The 23359-nt window shown below is 40.1% G+C and overlaps 1 protein-coding gene across 7 annotated transcripts in view; it reads left to right on the top strand.

Moving 5' to 3' along the window:
• The window catches only part of kcnip4a (potassium voltage-gated channel interacting protein 4a), a 137491-nt gene that overhangs the window by 67876 nt on the left and 46256 nt on the right, over window positions 1–23359 (top strand). Inside the window, exon 1 of one of the 7 annotated variants that reach the window (XM_022215791.2) lies at window positions 12961–13494. The exons of 5 other annotated variants lie outside the window; for them this stretch is intronic. In XM_022215791.2, coding sequence (XP_022071483.1) covers window positions 13437–13494 — 58 coding nt within the window. In that variant the 5' untranslated portion in view covers window positions 12961–13436. Of the gene's footprint in view, window positions 1–12960; window positions 13495–22638; window positions 22826–23359 lie in introns of those variants that run through there. One more of the 7 variants, XM_022215790.2, reaches the window with a different exon arrangement.

Genomic DNA, 23359 nt, shown 5'->3' on the forward strand with positions numbered 1-23359 from the left:
ACTTCTGGATGAGGAGAACCACCTTATTCTTCCTGGTCTTATCAGGTTGTTAAAACTTTTTTTTATCTAAGCTGCCGCTGACTCCATGTTTTTCTTGGCTTCATGGTTACATCAGATTGACATATTCAGTATGCTATGTCTTGTGTGTCTTGTTATTTACATTGCATCCTAACTATTGTGGTATTTTGGAAAATAATGAAATCCGTGTTGTTGTTTTTTTAGCCAAGGGCTTGATAAAAGATCAAAGTTGTTGTTTTTTTTGCTTTTTCCTTTTATTATTAGGTAATTATTGAATAATTTTGCCTCTAATAGCATCTCAAATTGATTGAAATGATTTTTGTTGACCAAAATGTGTTTTTTTTAATTGCAGTAATATCACAAAACTCCATATGATACCCAGTCTTCAATGTGCCGCCATTACCGATGAGACATTTGAATTGTCTTTGGTACAGAAGAAATTGTCTTTCCTTTGTCTCAGCTGTTGTTGAGAGACACCAACAGCATTAATCACGGCTTTGTTCCCCACTGTTGGTGTGAAGAGTGTGCAACCGAATTAGCCTGACACGATATGTTCTGTGCTGTAGCATCCTCTCAGAAGACAATCTGTGAGCACCAGTGTTCAGCCTTTGTCTCTGTCAGTGCAGAATAGGCACATTATTGCAATGACAACAGATCATAAAGGCATTAGGAAGTAATTAGTGAACATTTTAGTGGTGCAGTCTACCAGCACGCATAATACTGTCATCCTAGGCCCTTCCTTTCAAAGTGTACGCCTGTGTGAACTGCACATTTCGTGTGAGGTTGGTTCTACTTCAGACAGCCTCGTACATTGTACATATTGATTCGCTTCTAGTTTCAGATCAAAGATGCAGGGAACCGCATAATCCACTGTCAGGATTAAAGTATTTTAATGCGAGCAAACTTTAGTGATTTGGAGAGGCGTGAAACAAAGACACACTGTAATATCCCCTCTCAATCTGCAAGGATTAATGACCAGAAGCTGCTGGCTTGAGTTCAGCTTGAAAATTAGATGGCAAACACATCTTCTCAAGGAATCCTCCTCTAATCTCATTTTGCAATGCTACTATTCACATTCACAACCACTTGCCTGTCTCCCTGCAGTCTGTCAGATAAGACTGATAATAACGAAGTAAATCGACTGCTTCCACCAAGCATCATCTTCAGTTTTTCACAGCGGCTGAGAGTGAACTAAATATGGGTAGAACATGATGAAACTCATGTTGCAACTTCCAGCACCGACACGTAATATGGCCTTGATGTGGGAAACATAAGAGTAGGTGATACTTGAGTTTTGCTGGCGCTGATAGGGTTTGGTTACGGGTTGCAGGTCTGTTTGACAAGATGGCTTGCAACATGTCTCGCCATTTACCCGGGGAAAAGGGTTTCCCCTCCACTCTCTGGTTTATCAATAGAGAGCTGGTGCATGTCGGGCAGAGCTTCAGCATTGCCGCAGTGTTAGCATCATTGACACGGTTAGTGTTTCACCTGTCACTGTTAGTGATAAGCTGTCATCAGAGCCTGCCTAATAGACTGTGGCCCGTGGCAGTTGATTAATATGTCTTTCATGGCTCTTCTTGTGACCCCGGCACAGCCAAGGGCTGTTCAAGGTTGTCCTTCCAAGGATACGCAATTGCATTTCTCATCTGCCATTAGGAGCTTAAAACTGTGCACGTAAGGGCACACACTCACACAGGTTGAGCTCAAAAAGCAATTCTTTTTTGACATATTAAAAATGGTATACAATAAAATTATATTCTTTTTTTTTAAAAAAAGAAAATTGATGAAAGTCTGGCATTGAGATTGCCAAAAAGGACAAAAAACATGGTAAAAGTAGTTGTAATAGCTGCACATTTAAAAAACAGTATTTATAGAAATACAGATGCTTTTTTTTGTTTGTTTGTTTGTTTTAATACAATATATTACCAAAACAGGAAGAACCTGCTAATATTAAGTTAAAACAAACAAAAAGCTCACTATTTTTCATTATTTTAATCAGCTTAGTCTTTTTTTTTCAAATAGCAATACAATTTTTTTAAACAGAACAGCATTTTTACAGATTTAAATGCAGTAAAAAAATTTTATCTTTAAATGTTGTACAAGAACAAATTGACATTCATGAAAATCATGATTTTCCATGTTCACTTTATTTACAGTTTTAGTAAATAGGTTAGTAAATTAGACCTTTTTTCTGTGATTTTGCTTGTTATTGATTGTAATTTTAAAAAATGTTAAAAGAAAATGCACTGTTTAAAACATTTTTTTTACAGTGTAGTTCCATAAAAATCAGTTATTTATAGTTGAACATTTTAGCATATGTGATGACAGCTTGACTCACTCAACCCCTGGGTACTGAAATTTGCTCTACAATAACAAAAATAAAATTCATATTTTTATTAATAAGCTGTAATTCATAAACAAACACCCCCTCTTATTTGGTCTTGTTGTGTACGGTGGCTGATGTTCGCAAATGTGAATTAAATTTTCCTGTATTGCTCTCATTGCTGATCCAATTGCTTATTTTGAGCATTTTCTCATAATTATCACTCAAGGAAAAAGTTAAATAGTGTCTCTTAAAAGTGATACTATACTAATTTGGTTTTACTATCTACAGGAGAACACATCCATAGTCTACAGAGGACATAACATGAGCAATGATGCTGGCTGATTGGACTCACTGTGATTAATGCACCAATTACAGATAAAGTTGTTGGTGTGCATCTTTAATTTCTAGAGCTTTATTCTAAAAACAAGATGCAAGTTGCTGTAAACCAGAAATTTTCCTTAATACGTTGATTTCCCACCAGTTGCATATTTGCATAATACCAAGACATCAGCCTGTGCTTTCATACAATTAGCTTCTTTTTGTTGTCCGGTTGAGAACAGTTGCTATTACTTTGCCTCATTACTTATTCTGTATGTGCAGCGACAACTGCTGTGCTCAATCCCCTACACATTTTTAGATTCAGGATAAATGGATAAATTCCCGCCCTCTCAGCTGAACAAGAGATGTGACTGAAATAGTGATCTGATTAAACTGTGCATATTCAATTCTACATCCTCCTGCAGTGGACTAAGCTGCTTCCTTGCCATCTCAAGCGGAGAACAATTGGGTAAGATGTTGTGGTGAGTGATAATATACAGTAGAATATTGCTAAAGTGAAGTGAGAAGAAATGTTTATTACCGTTGGGGTTTAAGGACCTGCACCAATTCAAAGCAGCATTAAATTATGTTTTCATCTCGCATCTGGATTGCTTATTTAGCGATATCTGTGCCCCCCCCCCCCCCCCCCCCCCCCCCCCCCAAGTAACTGCGACAATCATCCCACTGACTGTAGCGTGGCAGGTTTTTATTGGGTTCATCCCCACATCTCAGCATGAGCCTCATAGTTTTTTATTTTGAGATGAATCAGGTGTGAGGAGGTGTGATTCAGAGTGAGCTCTGCTCATTGCGCTGCTGTAATGTAATATCCACTGTGTTAAGAGGTGATGAAATGGTTTGCTAAGGGGAAGCAAAAGCAGAATTCTGATGTCCTTGCAGCCATCTGTAATCTTTGTCATTTGTTGCTGCTCTGTGAGAATTTCGGTATGTTTTGGGCTCAATTCATTTTTCAGCCGACCGAGCAGAAAAGCGCCCCTCTTGCAGTTTTTTTTTTTTTTTTTTGCAATTTTTAGGTGTTGTTTTGGACACTTTCAGGTATCTCATACGGCTCACTGATCTGTAACCGTGTTCTCGGTGTCACTTAGACAGCAGCTACATGTCAGGGTGTAATAAAAGAATGTGACACTGGCCGGGCCTACGGGGTGCACAATGGCAGCAGGTGGGGCTGTGCTAATGACAGATCGTCTCCAGCGGGTGCCGTTGAGCTTTAACTGTAGCTGCTTGGCTGGCGTCCACGCTGGATGGGTCAATGTAACCGCTGGTGCAGGTGATAGTGTGAAATCTGTCTGCAGTCAGACTGCAGCATTTGTTTTGGGCTGTTACAGGTTGTGCTTCATGATGCGGCAGGACAGCTTGATTAAAATTATGACTCTGGCCAGCTCCCCGGCTTTTATCATGGCTTGAGGAAAGTTCCATACCTGTCACTGAAGGTAGTGCTGAGTCATACGCCTCGTCTGCGTTCCGTCAGCAGTTGCGGAAAAAAAGACAAGGAGGGAAAAAGTTCATGATTCCATAGAGCTCCCCAAGCTGTCCTTATTATCCATTTCTTATCTCTCCAAACAACTGTGCTACCTTGTTGGACAAGAGTTATTTTGTGCACGAAGATGGTGCCAAACAAATACTGGGATCACTGGGGTTCTATGAAACATTAAAGAGGCCGGGCTGCCCTGCTGGACAATGTTGGGGAAATTAGGCTTTTGTTTTTGCACTACCATTCAAAGGGAAGCAATCTTTTCCCTGGACCATATTTGTCTGTGATTGATGGCAGTTGGATGCGGCGCGCACCATGAGACCCAACGCCCACTGATTCAGACCATCTGGGCAGGTAGTGCAGCCCAGTGTCACTGCAAGCCTCATATTCTGTTAAACCAGGATGGTGGCAGAGTTGCTTTTTTACAGATGGAGGTGCGGTAGATTCTGTGCAGGAAATATAAACGCAGAGTCTGCACATTCTGACGGACGTGTTTATCGCATTCATGTGATTGTGGCTGTTTGGCATCCAAGCCATCGCTCATATGTGACATTAGCTTTTCAGTAAAGCTTACACATGAAAAATCTCTCACACGTCATCTGCGACTCTTTGAAAATAAGCGTCATGACAGACTCTGCACCCACTGTGTCTCTTATGTCCTCCAAAGACCAGTTTTAATTGATCCCTAATTACAAACAGCAGGTAGATTCTCTCTAAAATGTGGATATCAGGTGTACCTGTGCCATCTGCTGCTTACATATGCTTGTTTTAGACAGTCTTGAGTTTCTCTTTAGAGGTTATAATAGAATCAGTTGCTGTGTTTTCATTATTAATATCCATAAAACTTGTTTTAGCACAATAAAGTCATGTATCTCTGTTTTACTGTAGCAAATAGTCTATTTCCTGTATTGCCACTTATGGTTTCTATTTCCCTTATCTGGGGCGAAAGGCATTGCTGATTGAGAATTTTCACAGTTTGTCTTATGCTGATGCCACTGAAAAGGCTTAATGTGCACCATTTTCGCCATCCTCTTTCCATTTCATTTCCTCTTTAAAATGTGCTGCTTTGCTTGCGGTTTAGTGGATAGATAGATGGTAGAAAATGTGGCTTCTGCTGCTCGGAGTAACCTCGTCATAACTAAAACTATCTGCAGCCACCAAACAGATTGGATCATCACCGCTGTGACAGTTTTTAGCTTTCTTTTTCCACGCGTTTTTTTCACCCAAAGCTGCCAGAGGATTCGAATACATATTGGAAACAGGATTTATAGTTTGTTTTAGAATGAGCTCTGACACCTTGCAGTGTACTTTTGGCAGGCCTGGTGCTACGTCATGGAAAAGAAAAAAGGATGTCTGCTCTCTGTTATTTACATTGTTCTTTTTGTCAAGAGCCCCTAATCTTTGTTATAAAAGCTCATGTCGTACGTAACATGTGGTTGTTTAAAGCCAGAGCGCATTTGATCTGAATGCTGTTTAGAGAGGAGTAGTAGAAGCACGGCATGTATGCTTTTAGTGAGATAACATGAGATTGTTGTAAAGTAAACCGCACAATCACTGATACTCGTACCAGATACGGTTTCGGAGAGGTTCCTTTGTTTTTCAAGATCAATTGCACCCTCTACTGTCCAGAACACAGCAGTGCATTTTTTGCCCATTTTCTACCGTTCCTTATTAGAACTAAAACGCAAAAACTAATATGTCGCATAGTTCTTTTATTTCTTGCATGCAAGCCTTTAAACTAATACATGCTGATGTATAATAATGCGATGAAAAGCAAAGCAGATTACAGATTGCGTCCAAGAATACAAACCTATCACAGTTTTTTCGCTTGATACTCTTTTGCATCCTACTGTAGAGGTTGTATTGTATAAAATATTATGATCAGAGGAGTGCATCCAACTGTTGTGAGCAAACTAGTAAAAGGCTGTTTTAAGAGGTGGATTGTGTGCAGTGCTGAGACGAGATTTATTTTATGTCCCGATCTTTTCATGTCTCTCCTGTTTTTTCTTGTTTGAATGAAATAAGGCCAGCACTAAGGACATGTCAGCAGTTGCCTCAAGCAGCCCTAAAGTGGTCTGCACTGTCTGCTGGCTGTCCTGAAAGAACAGGCACCTACATTAGTTGCATCGATTTGATGTCAGCTCTTGTTTGTAGTTGTCACTTCCACTGATGGAGCACTGGGACGTACAGTAAGTTATGTCGTAGTGCAGGGAAGCAAGCTCGAAGCTGTTGAGCTGTGAAATGCATTGAAAGATGCTTGTTTTTGTCCTTTCCACGACATTAACATAAAGGTCAGCAGAGCAGAGAGAAATGTGACTATGTTGTCATTCTTTTAAAATGCAAAGGCTGAGAGAGGCATTACTTCCTCTGCTTTGCTGCCACTTAGTGGGCGATATGAATTCTGCTGATTAGAGACGAGACAAATCATACTTGTGAGGATGCTGGTCCATTGCAGAAAAAAAATCAGATTCAGGGATTTACATTACCAACAGCAGCAATAAAATAAAAAAAAAATCAATTGGCGAAATTTAAACACTCATACTTTAAAAGATAGAAGTTGTGCATCAGGAAAAGCTAGCATAGGCTTGTGTATATAAAGGATGAGCAATACGTAGATAAAACAGTGAATAATACAAGATAAATGTGCATTTGTATTCTCATTGCAACTTTCAAATTTTGGTTACGTGTGGTGTATTCAGTCAACAGCCTAAAACATCCACAACATATCACAAATGAAGTTGCAACTAACTATTATTTGGCATTTTTTCTGATATACTTATTTATCATCATAAAACTCAAGACTGTACAGTGGGTCCTCGGTTTACGAAGTCCTCGATCTGCGGCATTTTGTCAGAGCTGATTACGTGGAAGTAGCTGGTTAGCGAAGCGGACGAAGACCTCGTCATGCGGCATGATAAGACGGCTTTGTTTACATTCACCGGTTGTACACCAGCTTGGATTGTGCTACATTTGATAACTTTTTGCTCTTCATTATGGCTCCCAAGCATAAGTCAGACTCTTCTGATGGCAGTGCGTCGAAGAAAAGGAAAGCCATCTCCATGGAAGTGAAATTGGATATAATAAAACGATCAAGTTGTACAAACAGTGCAACGTATTCTGTTATCTTCTTGTAAAACTCTTCTTGTAAGACTCATGCATACATGAGTCATCGGCATTCATGACTTTGCAGAAGAACTGATCGATATCATGATGCACATAGCAGCTTTGTTTACCTTTTTGCCATAACGTGATGCATGTTATGGCTTTATTTACATTTTTGCCGGAGTTCCAACTTACGACGAAAATCAACGTGCGTCAATCCATAGGAACAGAACTCCACCGTAAGTCGAGGATCCCCTGTATTACAGAACTGCAGAAGTAGTCCATTTATACGAATAAAAATAGACAAATTATGTAAAGAATACATATTAATGTAATAATAATCAAACAGTTTCACTGATGAAGTGTGGAGGATGACTTTCGTGATCTCACGGCCACAGAAACTTCTCTGAAGTCTGGAGGTACAGCCAACAAATTACAATTAGTCTCAATACTCTTGTGCCCTATACTCTTGAGTGACTTTAGCTCACATAGCACTAATCAATCAGCCATTAAATCGGCCTATACAACCATTCAGTCCTGATTTGTTTTGGCAGCCAAGAAACCAGCAGGTATCAGTTAACATTTGTCCACTTAAAGGTATACTGTGCAGGGACACAACATTCAAACTTCTACTACTCGCCACCAGAAGTGCACAACCCCTGAACACAGAACACACAGAACCTCTTCATAAGGCAGCAACTCAAGAGCATTCTTCCTGACTACCTGCTCAGGCTTGCAGGACTGTAACTGAATGCACAAGCATGGAAAAACTGAGTTTGCAGACAGCATAATGTTCTTCTCCACTTCTAGTGAGTCAGAAATGATGATTGAGAGGGATTGCTTTGGTAGGAATCTGTAATTTTGCGTAGCATGCCTTTCAGTTCTGTGTTTACATCGAGCAAATGTACACCAATAAGCCACAACATTAAAACCACCAACAGCTTAGGTGAATAATTGTCTCGTTACAATGCAAAGTTCTGCTGGGAAACCTTGGATGCCAGCACCCGCGTTGTTATTTTAGCATGTACCACCCACTTAACATTGTTGCAGACTAAGCATGCCTCCACCAGCAAGCCGATGTGCCACACTGCAAAAATTGCTCAGAAAGATGAAGGTGTCGACCCGGCCTCAAAACTCCCCAGACTCCTCAATTCGATTGAGCATACATGGGCCATGCTGGAAAAAAATCCAGTCCACATGGGACCTCGATCTGCAACTCACAGGACCTAAAGAATGCCCTGCCAGCATCCCAGTGCCAGACACAACAGGAAACCCCAAGAGATGTTCATGCACTAATGGGTCAGACATGTTGTGGTGGCACAAAGGGAACCTAAACAAAAGTAGTCAGGTTTTTTTTAAATGTTGTGATTGATTGAAGTATCATGTTGTCAATGCAATTTATAATTGTAGCTTTAGAAAAGAAAAGATAGCAATGTATTTCCAGGGCAGGAAAGAAAGCAATAGAAGTGCATGGATTTTCATTTTAAGTGCCCTTCATTTTTACTGTAATCTCGGTACAAAAATTCCATTAAAAGTGCAACATATTCGTATGTAACGCAACCTGTAAAGGGGCCGTGCATTTTTCAGTGCTATTCAATTTTTTTCAAAAATGACACAAAATAACTCTCAAATATCACGCTTCATGTTTACATTCATTGTGAACTCCACATGGTAGCCGGTCGATTGACTCACGATCAGAGATGTCACACTGTACAAGATTCATACAATCGCACACTATCCGCTCAGCTTTAAAACTCTGTAAAACATTTCAGGTGAGGTTGGTGCTCAAGACTTTTTCTTCCAGAAGCATGAGCACATAGATATGAACAGACTTCAGACAGCAACATTTAAATCAAATGCTATATAGAACAGGTGTACTGAGCATGCTGTAGATTTTCACCCCATCTCAAAGTAACTTAAAGCCTTTATGGAACCAGAGTAACTGCTAACCTTTCAGAAAGTTTTGAAAGTAAAACCATCATTAAAGCCTTACACGGGCCCCTCTTGTTTTTGATCTTCACCCAGAGCCACCTTTTCTCAGCTCAACTTGTCTGAGTCATCGCTCACAACATGCTTAGACTGCTGTTCACAAGCTTCCTGCAGCTATGGCTCAAGTACATTTCCATTTGCCTTTGCACATCGTTAGTTCAAAAAGATGGTGGAGGCAACTTCCCACCTATGGCTCGCCAGTGTGAGTCACAAACACCTACAGACTGGCAAAGTTCCTTGTAATGAAGTGCTGTGTAAGGCATCGAGGTTGACAAACATGAAAAAAAAAACAGGAGAAAGAAAGGTTATGAAGGGTTCAAGAAAGAAAAAACAGCCCAACACTTAGGATAATGGGCAGCCATCTCAAGCACACAAGTCATCTGTGGGTGGCAGAACACTTACGTACTTGAGATGTGCGAGTGTTTACCTATTTCAAGCAACAAGCAGGTTGCTTACGAGATGTTTTGAACATTGGCCCTTGAAATGACCAGTGTTAATTGTTTTTAATTATCTCTGTGAGACCAGCATTCCCTGTGCTCTTACATTCGACTTTGTTTCAATTAAAAACCACTTATTCTGCCATTGCAGTGTCTCCCTCAAAACTCTTACAGTTAATCGGATTGTTTAAAGATTGTTTTCCTCAAGCGGTGTTGAGTAAGTCTCTGTATGCATGGAGATGACTTACCCCGGAGACATTTGATTATTCCATCCTGTTCTCTGAAGTGTTTAATTTAATGAAAAGTCATTATTGCTCCTACATAATTAGGCTACCCTTTGAAAAATCATGCTCAGCTGATTTGGACTGAGCTTCAAACTGGGGCTTCAGCTTTAGGGTTCATGCTAAGTGACTCTGCTTTTGACGCTTTCTCTAAGTGCCTCTTTGGTTTAGTATAACTTAATTTAACTGAGATGTCAAGGCTTCATATATATGTAAATGCACTCGATCATGCATGGTATTCTACTGATTCTTACACCCACAGCGTACTTTAGTCTTCATCTGCTGGACATAATGATCTTGGTGGTGTTTTTTCCATTTGCTTTTCTAACTGTAGCATCACAGAAGTTCAGTTTTCACTCAAAAATTGGAGTCCAAATAGCATAAATTAAAAATGAATCGAGGTAGTCGTGAATTGAAGGACTCAATAGACAGATTTAAACTGCAGAAGCTTTAAATGGCATGAATGCTTGTCCAATCCAATCAAAGTCCGCCAAAACAACCGCAGAGAGTAGTTACAGGATACAATTCCAATTCTATGAGCATGTCGGAAATGGAACAATGGAGTGTTATGTGGACCCAATATGGGGAATTTTAGATATTTCATGATGGCGTTAGAGAGGTAAGGACTGTTTCTACGCCTATTGTTATCTCTGAGTTTAATGAATCAGTATTTGTCCTCTCCAAGTTTAACTCACCAATGTTGAGACCCATACTGCAGTTATTCCTACCTACCAGATACCTACTCTGCCAAAATGGTCAAAAAAGGTTCTATGAGGGCGGTTCTGGCAGTTGAAACATGCATAAAGGGTTGCACTACTCAAAAATGACCCAGAAGCTCCTTCATAGGAAAAGGGTTTGATGAATTATAAGTAGATGAAGTGACTTGGCATTCTCGAAACTTCTGAACTTCAAAAAAAACTTTTTAAAACAAAGTGTTTTAGATGTAGAAAGAAACAACTGCAATTTACCAAAAGTGAAGACAAATCCATTTAGTGCTGTGTATCTATTCTGTTGGATGAAATGTTCAAGTTTATGAAATCGCAAAAAGGCAACTTATCTCTCCCCAGTACTGCAGACTGTTTAAAAGAACATCTGTCTCTGTCTGTCACTCTTGAACCTTGTCTGACCTCACTCAAAGAGAAATTGGAAATCCAAACTTGGGCTAATAGTAGAAAGTAAACAGTCTATGTTTGCTGAGTTTAAAAGTCATATAGTTGCAGTTCATGCAGCTAAAAAGCTGAAATGTGCAGCCAGAAAACTGTTGCTCAGTGGTAATATTTTGCCTCAGTCAGGGCTTTGTTCTTCTAGGTGGCTGTTAGTATTAATGCAGGTGTCATGGGGAAGTAATTGCACTGGATGTTGGTCAGATTCCTTTAGGAGAAGCCAATTATAAAAGAAACAGCGTGCACACTGGTGATTTAAAAACCTTTGACCTTCAGTATTTCTGTGCTTGCTCCTTTGTGAGTCTACGTGCTTCTCTTTGAGTCCATATATATTTATATACAAACATACACGCTTTACGCTTGGAGCAGGTTCACTGATGCTGATGATCTTTGTTAGCTTGGAAAATCCAAACTGAATCTCCATGTAATCTCCTATCTCCATGTTAGGAGATACAGGAGAATCAGTTTGGCATTGGGCGAATTGAATCGCGTTTCCCTCCCGGGAAAGTTTGGTACGACCAATCATAGCACGGGAGGCGGCAGTTAATGCTGCGTCATCTTCAGCGCCTGGATTACCCATAAAACACCTGCGCACCTCCCGTAACCAAACACAAACATTAACAAAGTTATTCCTAACACCCCTAATCGTTCGAAAGGAGTCTTTTGTTGCGTAGCCTTTTCAAACATAAGTGTTGTACTTGAGAGTACCCCATGTATTCGCAGATTTTTGTGACAAAAACGGCAGTAATCATTCACCGTGACACTTTCTCGGCTGCATGCCATTGTTGTTTGGACTACATGAACTTCAAGGTCGATTTGTTTGTGCGTCACATCCGTGTTACGCTGATTGGTTCTTTCTCGTTCAAGCTGCATTCGTTAGCCCCTCCTTTTTGAAATCGTCTCCTATCATCACAATGCCAGACTGCCTTTATTTGTATTTTTATTAATACATAAATAAAGTCAGTCTGGATTTTCCAGGCAAGATCTTTGTCGTCTCTGCTACCTTTTACCTTCTGTCTCACACTAGGCCTCGGTTCAGTACATGTGGCCGACAGGAAGCAGTGTAATGGAGTGGGTGCAAATTGGTACTTGATTGCAGCGGTCGGTTGAATTGGACTGCGCAGTTCTGAATTGTGCGTGGGTGGCATGGGGAGCGGAAGTGTTTTTCCTTCCATTTTTCCCTTTTGATGTGTCACATCAGCCTGTGGTATTTTTCACCTGTTCTAAGCAAAAGGATGAAAATAGAAAAGATGTGGGCTTCAACAGGATTCTGACCTGCAGGACCTTCTACATAATCCTGAGGATCGGCCCCTAAGTCAGCTCCATAAGCAGCCGCAGCATCAGCTCTGGAGAGGCAGTCGTGTTATTTCATAAGGTGTGGGGAAATAACTTTCACATGGAGACTGTGGTTACGAATACTGAATCAGTGTTGCATCAGAATCCATTTTTTCTTACATAGATAAAACGTTGTTGGATTTTTGACTGACAGGTTGTAAATCAGAGGAATTTAGGTGTTTTTGAGTTAAACTGACCTTTACCGAAGCCTGAAATGAAATTAATTTAATTTACTGATTTGGCTTTTGCATTGCACTGGATGATCAAATAATGTTGACATTGCCATGGTTTTGCTTCTGTTTTGTCAGTAATTTATTCCTAACATGGCTTGAAAGACACGCTAACTCATGATTTGTTTGTACATAATTTAAATATTCATGTGAGCCACCACCAGCCCGAGTTCCCATCTCTTACTTATTCAATGTCATGGACACAGCTTGGTTTTCTCCTCCCATTCCCAGCAGGAGAGGTAGTTAAGAGGCAGCTAGTAAGGAAAAATGGTTATCTACAGCATGTGCTCTCTCGCCTTCCTCCAATTTCTCCCTCCCCGTGTGAAGAGAGATCTGTTGAAAAGAGCGGCAGTAGCACTCTCCACAGCGTGCCACTGGCTTTCTCTCCGAGCACTCAATTAATCTCTGTGCTCAACTGGTACAAAGTAGCTTTTGCGGAGCAGAGATCAGCCGGCAAGAGCGGGAAAACAGCAGAAGAACGGAGGGAGGGGGTTTGCCGAGCATCAAAATTCAAAACTCAACAGAGGCACGCGTGTTTTACTCCCTCTCCTACTGCTCGACGTACAGCCCAACGATAAAGGAGAAGTTGGGACCAGAGACTTGATTTTTTTTCTTCATATGAGACTGGTCTGTTAGGTTTGTTTTTTTCTCCTTTTTTATTCACTCTGAGGCCACTCAGGTGTGGGAGTGAAAGTGCGTGACCTAGCAGGACTTCCAGATCACTAGGCGAGAAAGTCTGGAGGGCATCATGGGGGCTTTAATGGTCATCTTCTCTCTTCAGCCGAAACAAAGACGCAAGACGACAGGTAGGCATGATGGGATGGTCTAATCTGATGCAATTCTCACTAAATTATCGCCTAAAAAGAAATACAGTTGCTTTTATTACCTATTTTGCATGCATTTGGCAGTCTTGTCCATCATTGTGTGTCTGTTCTGGACTTGAACATCCACACAGTTCAGCAATTAATCTTCAATTTTCTCAATAATTACCATTTGAATTCCTGTTGCCACACCAGCAGTCCATGAAATTGCCTCGAAATCAGCCGCGTTTTGGTAACTATTTCGGGCGGAACTCCATAAACTTGCTCGACTTTTTTTTTTTTTTTTTTTTTTTTTCCCCTCCCCATTTGCTTTCCCCAATATCGATTTTACAGTGACAGCACACGCAGCATGCCACGCCGACTCACTGCCAACGCACGAGCTTATGTTGGGCTACGTCTCTCGTCTCCCTGCGATAATGTGCCGATCATCGTGGCCGTCACAGCTTGTCACCGGGAACAAAAAGACAATGAAGTCCGGTCTTTATCAAAGAACAATGAAATATTTAGTGGGTGGCCGGCGCACAATCACTGTCAGAGGTTATATTTAGTGGTGTGGTGGGAGAGAGACAGAAGAGATGACACTTAAAGCGCAGTAAGTCATATTTCACTGGGGTATTGTTAGAGAGCTTGAAAGCAAAATGAATGAGGGGCTCTTTGTAACTCTCTCAAGCAATAGATCACAGCGCAGGCAGTCGTGTGCACTGTAAGCACATTTCATGGGAACCCAGAAAGGAGAACATGGATCCAGATGCATGCACAGTGTTGCAGTAGATTTCATGCAAACATTGTAGCATATTTTATGCTATTATACAGTATGTGCACATCTATATGTATATATGTATATCTTTATAGGTAGATATAGATACATGAACTTGTGCAGCATGTACATTCAAAAATAGATTGACTAGAATAGGGTAGCTGATGATCAAACTTTCAAACTATTTTTTGTCAGATGATAATGTGAGATGTACAGTTCAGGTTTCTTAATAGTTTTTGGAACAGTGAGAATCTGATATACTTGATGGCTAGGTAGATAAAATTGGATATTTAAGCAGATGGCAATTTTTTTTTTACTGTTATTGTGTCATAGGGGAATAGGACAATATGATATGATAGACAGGAGAGCTTATGCAATATGATACTTCTACTGCTGGTTAGCCTAACATGTTTTATGTCCGAGGAGATAAATATGCTGCATTAATGCTTCTGTGTTTTTGATGATTTGAAAAGCTATCTAAAAGAGAGTGTCCACTAAATTATTTAGATTTTTTGCCTGAATAAGTAGCACTTACTTGCATATTTAGTACATCTACATGTGTTAAACTGTGATTGTTGTTGAAGACTCAGTTAAATAGCTTATTGTTTGTATATATAATTAGGGATTTTGATATAACGTTGCTTATTATAGGAAAAATCAAACGTTTGCTTCTTCCTCGGATTTAAGTATTTGCTTGTTTTCTCCGTTTTGTCTCGTTGTGAGGGGAATATCTTCGGGTATTTTATTGCAACTTTTACAAAAAAAACATTAAAAGATGTCACTTTTCTGTGTGTCAGACTAAAAATGTCAATTTGTTGAAGAAATGATCAAAAACCAAACAGAAAGAAACAAGCTGTACATCATTTAAGGTGAACTTTCTTCTTCTTTAATGCTGTAAATCCTTTTTCAGAACAATTTTTTGTGCAGACTTTTCTCATGTTTTCTCCAATCATGTTACATTGTGATTCATGCTGCATAAGGTTCTTTATGAGGACAAAATGGTAAAAAAAAAAACAGCATGCACTCTCTGAGAGACCTTAGTGCTACTCCACTACCCACTCTAATGCTTTCAATTAATTTTCAAAGCTGTACTCATCTATATGTGATGAGAGCTGATGGTCCAATAAGCACCGGCAGCCTCTAACTCCTTTTCAAACTCGCCTCGCCTAGTTTCGAGTGTTCCACAGCATTTGAAATGTCCCAAACATAAGAGATGTGCCAGTGTCATTATGGTTGTATTCACTGGTATTTTTGGCCTTGAGCTTTCTGTCATTTAAGTGTCTTGCTTGTTTGCGCTGTACGGTGCTGCTATGAGGAGAGTTTGCGTGGGAGTCGGATAGGTGCTCTCAGACGAAGAGCTGTTCAAAAGGAAGCCATACAACATTATCTATGACTCAGGCTACCACGCTGAAAATTGTTCAGCAGTCTGAACTATTTGACTTTGTAGAATAACAGTCCCGAGTAGTCCAAGCTCAGTTGAGATGTAACACCAGGGTGTGCTTGCTTGTGCTAATTCCGCGTGACATTAACACAAGGGGTGATGGAGATGTCCAGTATCCTTCTTGTTGCTGGCCCCCTCTCCTTCCAGGCCTTCTGGTGTTTACAGAACTGAGTGGAGACTTGGGCCGACCACAGGGAGAGCAGCTGTCATTTTTAGGGGTAGCCACGCCACCAATCACGATATTCGCTCTTAGCTGATCGCATGAAAAACAAGGCTTTATCTCTTGAGATATAAACCATACGAGTAAACAAACATCTTTGTAGTAGAAGCAACCACTGAAATTCTGCACAGCAAAATGGCCACAAAGAAATGCTTCCCAACTTTTGTCCTCTAGCTCCAGTATCAATTTGGAAATGGTTTCATTGAAGCGGTCTTCTTCAGTTTTACAAAGACCTGGAGTAGCTCTTTTTACCGTATTCATAGTGTGTCTGAGTCAAAGGCAAATGGTTACTGTGAAATGCCAAAAGCTCTCACTTTGAGTTCATCCCATTCATTTTTCTCCAACCCATCTGCCACATGCAGCACTTTTCACAGAAGCACTCGTGTTGTTCACGGGGGCCGAGTGGATGTCACAATATGACAGAGAATCGAGAGAACATTTAGTATGCACAAGGCTCTCCGGCACTCATCACACTGCAGGTACAAATCTAGTGATCCATGTCGCAGTATTAACCACCAGCCAATGAGAGGTCCCCTTAGGACTCTGGTAAATGCCCAGTGGTTATTAATGTAGGGTACATGATGTTCAGAACTCAGTTGTCTCTTCAATTACTCAAAGCTGGTGTAGACTGCAGCACTTAGTCTGAAACCTGTCATCCACACATGTTCCTAATATTTTGGCTTACCTTTTTAAGGAGGCGCATGCTTCTCAACATGAAATTGATTTCCTCCCGCTACAGGTAAAAGATACTGATTTTCTAAAGCCAGTTGGCAGGTGGATAGGAATATTCTCCAAAATGTAAATGCACAAAGTCATGAAGAAATGAGGAGGGGTCAGCTATGCAGCCTCCAGTTCCCTTCAAGCTCCTTTTTCTCCCCTTTTGTTATCAGCAACATGTAATCTCAGCCCTTCTCAAAGTCACTGTGTCATTATATTGTATTGGTTTCTCCGTTCTTTAAATTAGCATTTAAATTGAAAAGCGAAGCCGCATTGGTCGAGCTCTGGGCTGCGAGTTTGTTTTGGGGTTTTCTTACGGTGGCCATGCAGCATTCTGTTTGCTGAAATTAGCTCAGTCCCACAAGGCACGGTGACCAGTATTTAGAGGGTTCACTTAGAAGTGGATTAATGGTGAGCGTCCTACTCAGAGGAGCTCCGCAGGTGCAAAAAGTGGGCTTAGCTGCTTGCAGACAGTGATGTGGCTAACAGCGGGTTACTGACATCTGTAGAGAAAGAACCGCTTCTTACTGTCACCCCAGGGTGTACCGATGGTTTGAGTAACACTTCATTCCTTAACATTCCTGTTCTTTGAAATTGCTGTTGGATATTTGCAGTTCTTGGCAGTACATTTTAGATCCCCAGTATCTATTCAGACTATACAGAGTTCATAATCCAAAATGTTACATTGTTAAGTGGTTAGCATTGTGGTTTTGTCATGATAAAAGCTATACAAGAAGCATTTTAGGCTTTTCAGCATTCAGACTCAATGTTAGTTAATGCACGCCTGGTGATATATGCTCAGGAAAATGAGATCATGTTGCAGATAAGATTAAATTTCCACACACTCTCAGCACAGAGTTAATTGGATACACAATGTTTTGGCTGTTTTTTGGACATCGATCATCAGACATCACTGTGAAGTAATATGTCTTTATCCAAACCCATTGACTGTAAAATAAATAAATAAATAAATAAAAAATCCAAATAGGAAGACAATTAGCACAATATGGATGTTGTCTTGATGTTGTTTGTCAGTTATTCAACTCCTTATGGATAGAGAATTATGTGATCAATTAATATTCATATAAATTGAAATGAATAGTCTAAAAAATACACAAAGTATCAAGTTTCTTGGTATTATGGGGAAAATTTTTATTCAAATTTTTGTACACCCTAATGTTCACAACCTTGACAAAAAGCAAATATTGCTGCTCCTTATTAATAGAGAACAATGTAAATAATTATAATTAGTACAAAGTGAATTGAATAGTCTAAAAAATGTACAAAATAGCTTCTTTTTTAACTATGGAGAAGATTTCCATGCAGTCTTTTGTATTGGCAGTATAATTAAGCCTTTGACTGGTAGATTCTTGCTGTTTCCACTTGATGGCAGCAGATCCAAACAAGTTTCAAGCAGTGAAACACAACAGAAAACCTCTCAATTTCAATGACTTGGAGAATAACAGGTGGTACTGCAGTTTGGTTGAAACATTTACAGTGATGAAAATGCAAACAAATGTACTTTATCATTTGGGGAGTTTAGTTACTAATGTAAATGGTGACTAAATCCTGCTGAACACAAACAAATCAGTTTCAAGCAAATACTGCATCAGTTTTGGTAAATAATTTTATGTCTTATGTATGCTGCACGGGTCATTTCACTGTTTGTTTCAGACCCATGTGAACAGCAGGACCCTGAAGTACCTGTAATATTGTTTTCTATGAAACAAAAACATTGTTTGATGTGATTGGCTGTGACCACGTTCTATTAAGTTGTGTTCTATTTCCAGGAAAATGCCTTACACCACAAATCTGACTGCAAACTCATTGCACTGTGATCTATTACTAAGAGCCAAATCACATTAATTTGCAATTAACCATATTGTTTGAAGGTTACAGGCCACTGGGGGCTTCTTGTGTAATTTCTCCAAACAAATGGAGGACATTAATTTGCTTTAACGCCGTGTTGCAGCACTGTGCTGTGTCCGCAGATGGGAATTCAATTGTAACTTAATTTAACATTGAGAAAACAGTTGCTTCTGTCCACAGTGTTTATGTTTAAAGGAGGTTTTACCTGCAGGCCCACTATAATCACACGCAGATTTTAAGCAACTTAAATATAGGAAGAAAGGTAATTATTTAAACGTTTTTTTTTAAATCTGGTATTGATAAGTTGTACACAATTGGAGCAATTCAGTTCCTTTAGTGTGTCAGATGATAGATATAATGTTGATAGATTCAGGTTTCACAACTAGTCTGAATCAAAATCTGAAGAACAAATGTAAAGAAAAGATCATTCAATGGAGTGATTGGAGTGCTTCTCACACTGTGAAGAATATAATAGTGGCAGGACACTAATGGGGGTATCTGGTAGGATTCTATCTGGTAGGTATACATGCATGAGGACGTTACTTTGACACATAGCACTAACCTCAACACTGTTCCCGATCAAGAACCTCGTCATGGCAACAGACGAGCTTCGCTACACCACAAACTGCTAAGAATTACGTGACAAAAAGCCCAAAGTGTTGATCGCGCCTCCAAATTCCCCAGATCCCAAACCGATCGCACATCCACAGGACGCACCGGAACAAACCCGATCCACAAAGGTTCTGCTGCCAGTGTCCCGTTGCCAGACACCACAGGACACCCCGAGAGGTCCTGTGTCCATGTCCCGATGATTCAGAGCTGTTTTGGCAGGGCGAAGGGGACCTACACAGTTATTAGACATCGATGTATACTTTTATTTAAATAAAACGGCTTTATAACTGAGCTGGGCTCTTAAATTTTTAACAAATGTTTCTCAAACAGAACTTGTCTGTGTTTTTGTTGATCCGGGGATTCAGATGCTTTGATTCTTTAGTGAGTGTTTCGTCAGCAAAACAAATCGATGAGGGATGTGGGTAATTCATGAACAGTATTTTTAAATTCAGATTGAATTGAAGTAGAATTATTGTTTGTTTTAGTCATTTTTTAGGATTTTCTTACAGTAAGACCAATCAAACATCATCTGTCTTCCCTTTTATCCTTTCAGAAAGACGTGATCCTGTTTTGTTGTCAAATATCAATACATAATACACTCTAAAATATTGCAGTCGTGACTGCAATTGCCTTAATTCCCAGTGATTCACCACCTTATTTTGATTTGGACTCATACATTGTTCATGTGATGTAACTTGTGTGTATTTTACACTCTGCAGGTTTGTCGCTTTGCAGGTGTTGCGGTGAAAGCGCCCAGCTCCAACCAACACATCACAATGCTCCACGATGGCAATTACCTTCATCACCAATCATATGCTGATTGATACAGCACACTGTGTGCTGATGGCATGCACAAACCTTGATTATTGTCATTACCATGAGCCAAGGGCCTTGATTACGCCGTGTGCAAAGTTCTGAGGTGATTGGAGAGCAGATGTTGGAAAATGCTACAAGTTTCTTTGAGATTAGGTCATGCTCTGATTTTAGAGTTTAAATGAGAAATCAAAAAAGGGAAAACTGCGGTTTATTTCAAATTCAAACACACCTGGAATTTCTTTTCTTCTTTTATTCCGCCATCACACCTTCTTTTCACTTTGGCGACCCCTGTTCTTGAAAAGCTTCCCACACGGTTGCCTGTCCTGTCATGTCCACAGACAGCAAACTCACACTCTCAGGGCTCTGCAGCTATATTTGGCTCTTACTCATCTGCCACAAATAAAAGAAAGTAAGTGATAGTGGGATAAATGAGCCGCCCAGTAGCATGCACTGCAGAGAGGTTGTTTCCATGGTAAAATGATGTCCTAACAATTCAGCCGACGGGCTGTGAAGATGAATGTGGGATCAGTTCCATCCCTTAGATGTGTGCAAGGGACCTTATCAGTGGCACAGCTTTTAATTATGAGCTACATTGTCATTTTTTTCTAATTAGGCATGCAAAAAGTGTTTTGGAAAGATCGTCTTCCTGTGTTTTTGTAGCAGGCAGTGGTGGATGTTGCTCTGCATGAGAGAAATATTTTGCTTTTTGACTCTTCTTGAAAATCTGATAGAAGCCACATGCTGCTTTCATCAGTTTTTGGCAGAGAGATGTCACAGGTTTGTGTGACCCATTTTGAAGGAGACATTCAGGCCACACTATAAATGATCTGCTTTAGTATGTTCAGGAAAGTGACTAATCAGGCTAGACTTTGCTGAATCCAAGATAGAGTGAAGACTATCCTATATCATTAACTGATATGTTCACATTGAGAATTATTGCAAAATACAAAAAAAAAATCCATCCGCTGAGGGAGTCAGGAGACACCAGACGAGTTATTTCCTTTGTCTCCAGCAGCCACCTGCTGCTGACCGCAGGCACATTTCCACTCAGAACCTCCAAGTCCTTTCTTCTCTGCCGTGTTGTCTTTCCCCCTGACCTCTCCCTTGTCATCGCTCCCTTAAGGTTTTGTGCTTTATTTAAAGTCCAGGTGACAGCGAGGTTATTTCTTGAGCTGACATTTTACACTCATCCGTTCTCCCTCAGCCTCTTCATTGTGCCTCGCCTCAGTCATACCAGTTATTACCTCCTTAACAGTGTAAATATTGAAAAGGCGGAGAATATTGAAAATCTTTTCACATTTTTTTTTACTAGGGAGGCTTTACGAAGTGTTCTGCCGGTCAGTAAAATTACTTGAGCAGTTTTACTGTGATTTTGTGCAACAAAAATCAGTGTTTGTGATGTCCTGTTGTTCTCTTGGAACCAAAGATTTCTTAGTTTTTGAATTATTTCTCTTGATTTGTGTAGTTTTGTCTTTCAAAACATTGTTATTGACTTCTGCAGACATTCAGTTGTGCATAGTATATTTGATATTATGCCGAACAAAATGAAAACATCTGTATTTGCCTGCACTGCATCATGTGATTCATAAATGATCTTACCTCTAATTAACATGGGTGTTTTAGAAGTACTTTTGTCATTTTCAGTGGCCTGATCAGGAGCAACACTAAACACAATTCTTTAATATTGTCAGACATGAAAAGAAGAGATAAAGCTGTAAAGGAATTTCATTTTCTGTGCTGTGTACGACAAATCAGCATACAGCTTTTATGCAGTCTATAGCTGTGATAATTATAAACCCAATATACATTTTGACCAGATTTTTATATTTTTACAGATTTTTAAAAAATAAATAGTGACAGAAGCTATTATTTCATATAACTTGGCCGCGTTCCTTGGCAGAGTAATCAGCGATTTCCAAACTAGAACAGTCATTTACCACATTAACAATGTCTAGACTAATATTATCTTCAATGAAAAAAAAAATGCTTTTCTTTCAAAAATGACATTTCTAAGTGACCCCACGCTTTTGAATGGCAGTGTGCATATTGTGTCCATATATTATTTATATTGAGGTTGAAATATCACACCTCAACAACCAGCATGACATCTAAAAATAGTTTAGTACGCATTTTATCTTCTCATTCTTGTGATGGGGTCATGAGCTGAATATGGGCAGATGCACACTGGTCAGCTCAGTCATTTCAGCATAAAATAAGTGGGTTAAATTTATTCACTATGCTGCAAATAGTTTTTTATATTGATTTCATTAAAGGCTAATAAGCCTAGTAAGTGGAGTGTACTCAGTCCACTGTGGATAATTTAATCAGAAGATAAAGTGTGACCAATCGATTCAAGTGTCACTTCCTGTCAGTTAAGATGTCATTTAAATTAGCAGGAAAAAATGTGGTTCACATTGACAGCAACTGGTGGATCAACACTTTGTGCCCTTCCCCTTTTCTCAGCCTTCTGTCGATCGTTTGTTTTCATCACCACGGTCAAGTTCGTTTCTTCCCTTCCCTCCTTGCGTCTTTTTCCATTCTCTCCTCGCGCCCCCTCGTCTTCATCCTCTCCACTCCGTCTCCCCCCTCCTTCCTTCCTTTCTCCTCCACACACCACTTCTCCCCCCCTCCTTCCTTCCCTTCCTCTCCGACTTGTGCCGGTCTCTGATCAGAGCCGGAGATGCAGGGCTCTTAAGTGGCGTTAAATGACCTGCAGACTGTGCTGCACACTGAGCTCTGCGTGTTCGGCCATGGGCAGCCTGTGACCCGTCCGACATGTTGACGATGAACTTGGAGGGACTGGAAATGATCGCTGTGCTGGTAGTTGTGGTCCTGTTTGTTAAGGTGCTGGAGCAGTTTGGTTTGTTAGAAGCCGGCTACGACGGTAAGGAAGCATCAAAATCTCATTTTGTATTCTGTTTGTGCCGATCATCTGTGTTTTTGAATGCAGGGAGTGTAGTTTGTGGACTTGGTGACAGAGTTTGTCTGCATTGGAGGTCATCATCTGTCAGACTGTGGTGTTAAAAATCTTTGAATGTTTCAGTTCTCCCATCTGTTGCTCTCTCTCATCTTTATTGAAATATTATATAGTTGAGCAAAGTCATGTATAAGTCTGACTCCTTTTACAAATATTAAAAAATACGTCATGCTACAGGCTGTATATGAGCACCTAAAGGGCTGTTTTCTGGCCACTTGCTGTGTGATTCTTCCATTTTTTTGTGAATGACATCATGGGATCAACTTATCAAACTGAAATCTTCACCCGTCTCCTCGTCTGTCCTTAAAATTTGAATTTTAAATGTTGCATCTCTTTGCAGTTAATTGGCTTGACAGTTAGGATGAGTCACAATGCTGCACATGTGGCCAAATACTGTAATCTGGCGTTCACCTTTTATTCCTTTTCATTGTGTCTCAATAT

The sequence above is a fragment of the Acanthochromis polyacanthus genome, chromosome 23 (genome assembly GCF_021347895.1).
Source record: "Acanthochromis polyacanthus isolate Apoly-LR-REF ecotype Palm Island chromosome 23, KAUST_Apoly_ChrSc, whole genome shotgun sequence".
In the NCBI taxonomy this organism is placed as follows: Eukaryota; Metazoa; Chordata; class Actinopteri; family Pomacentridae; genus Acanthochromis; species Acanthochromis polyacanthus.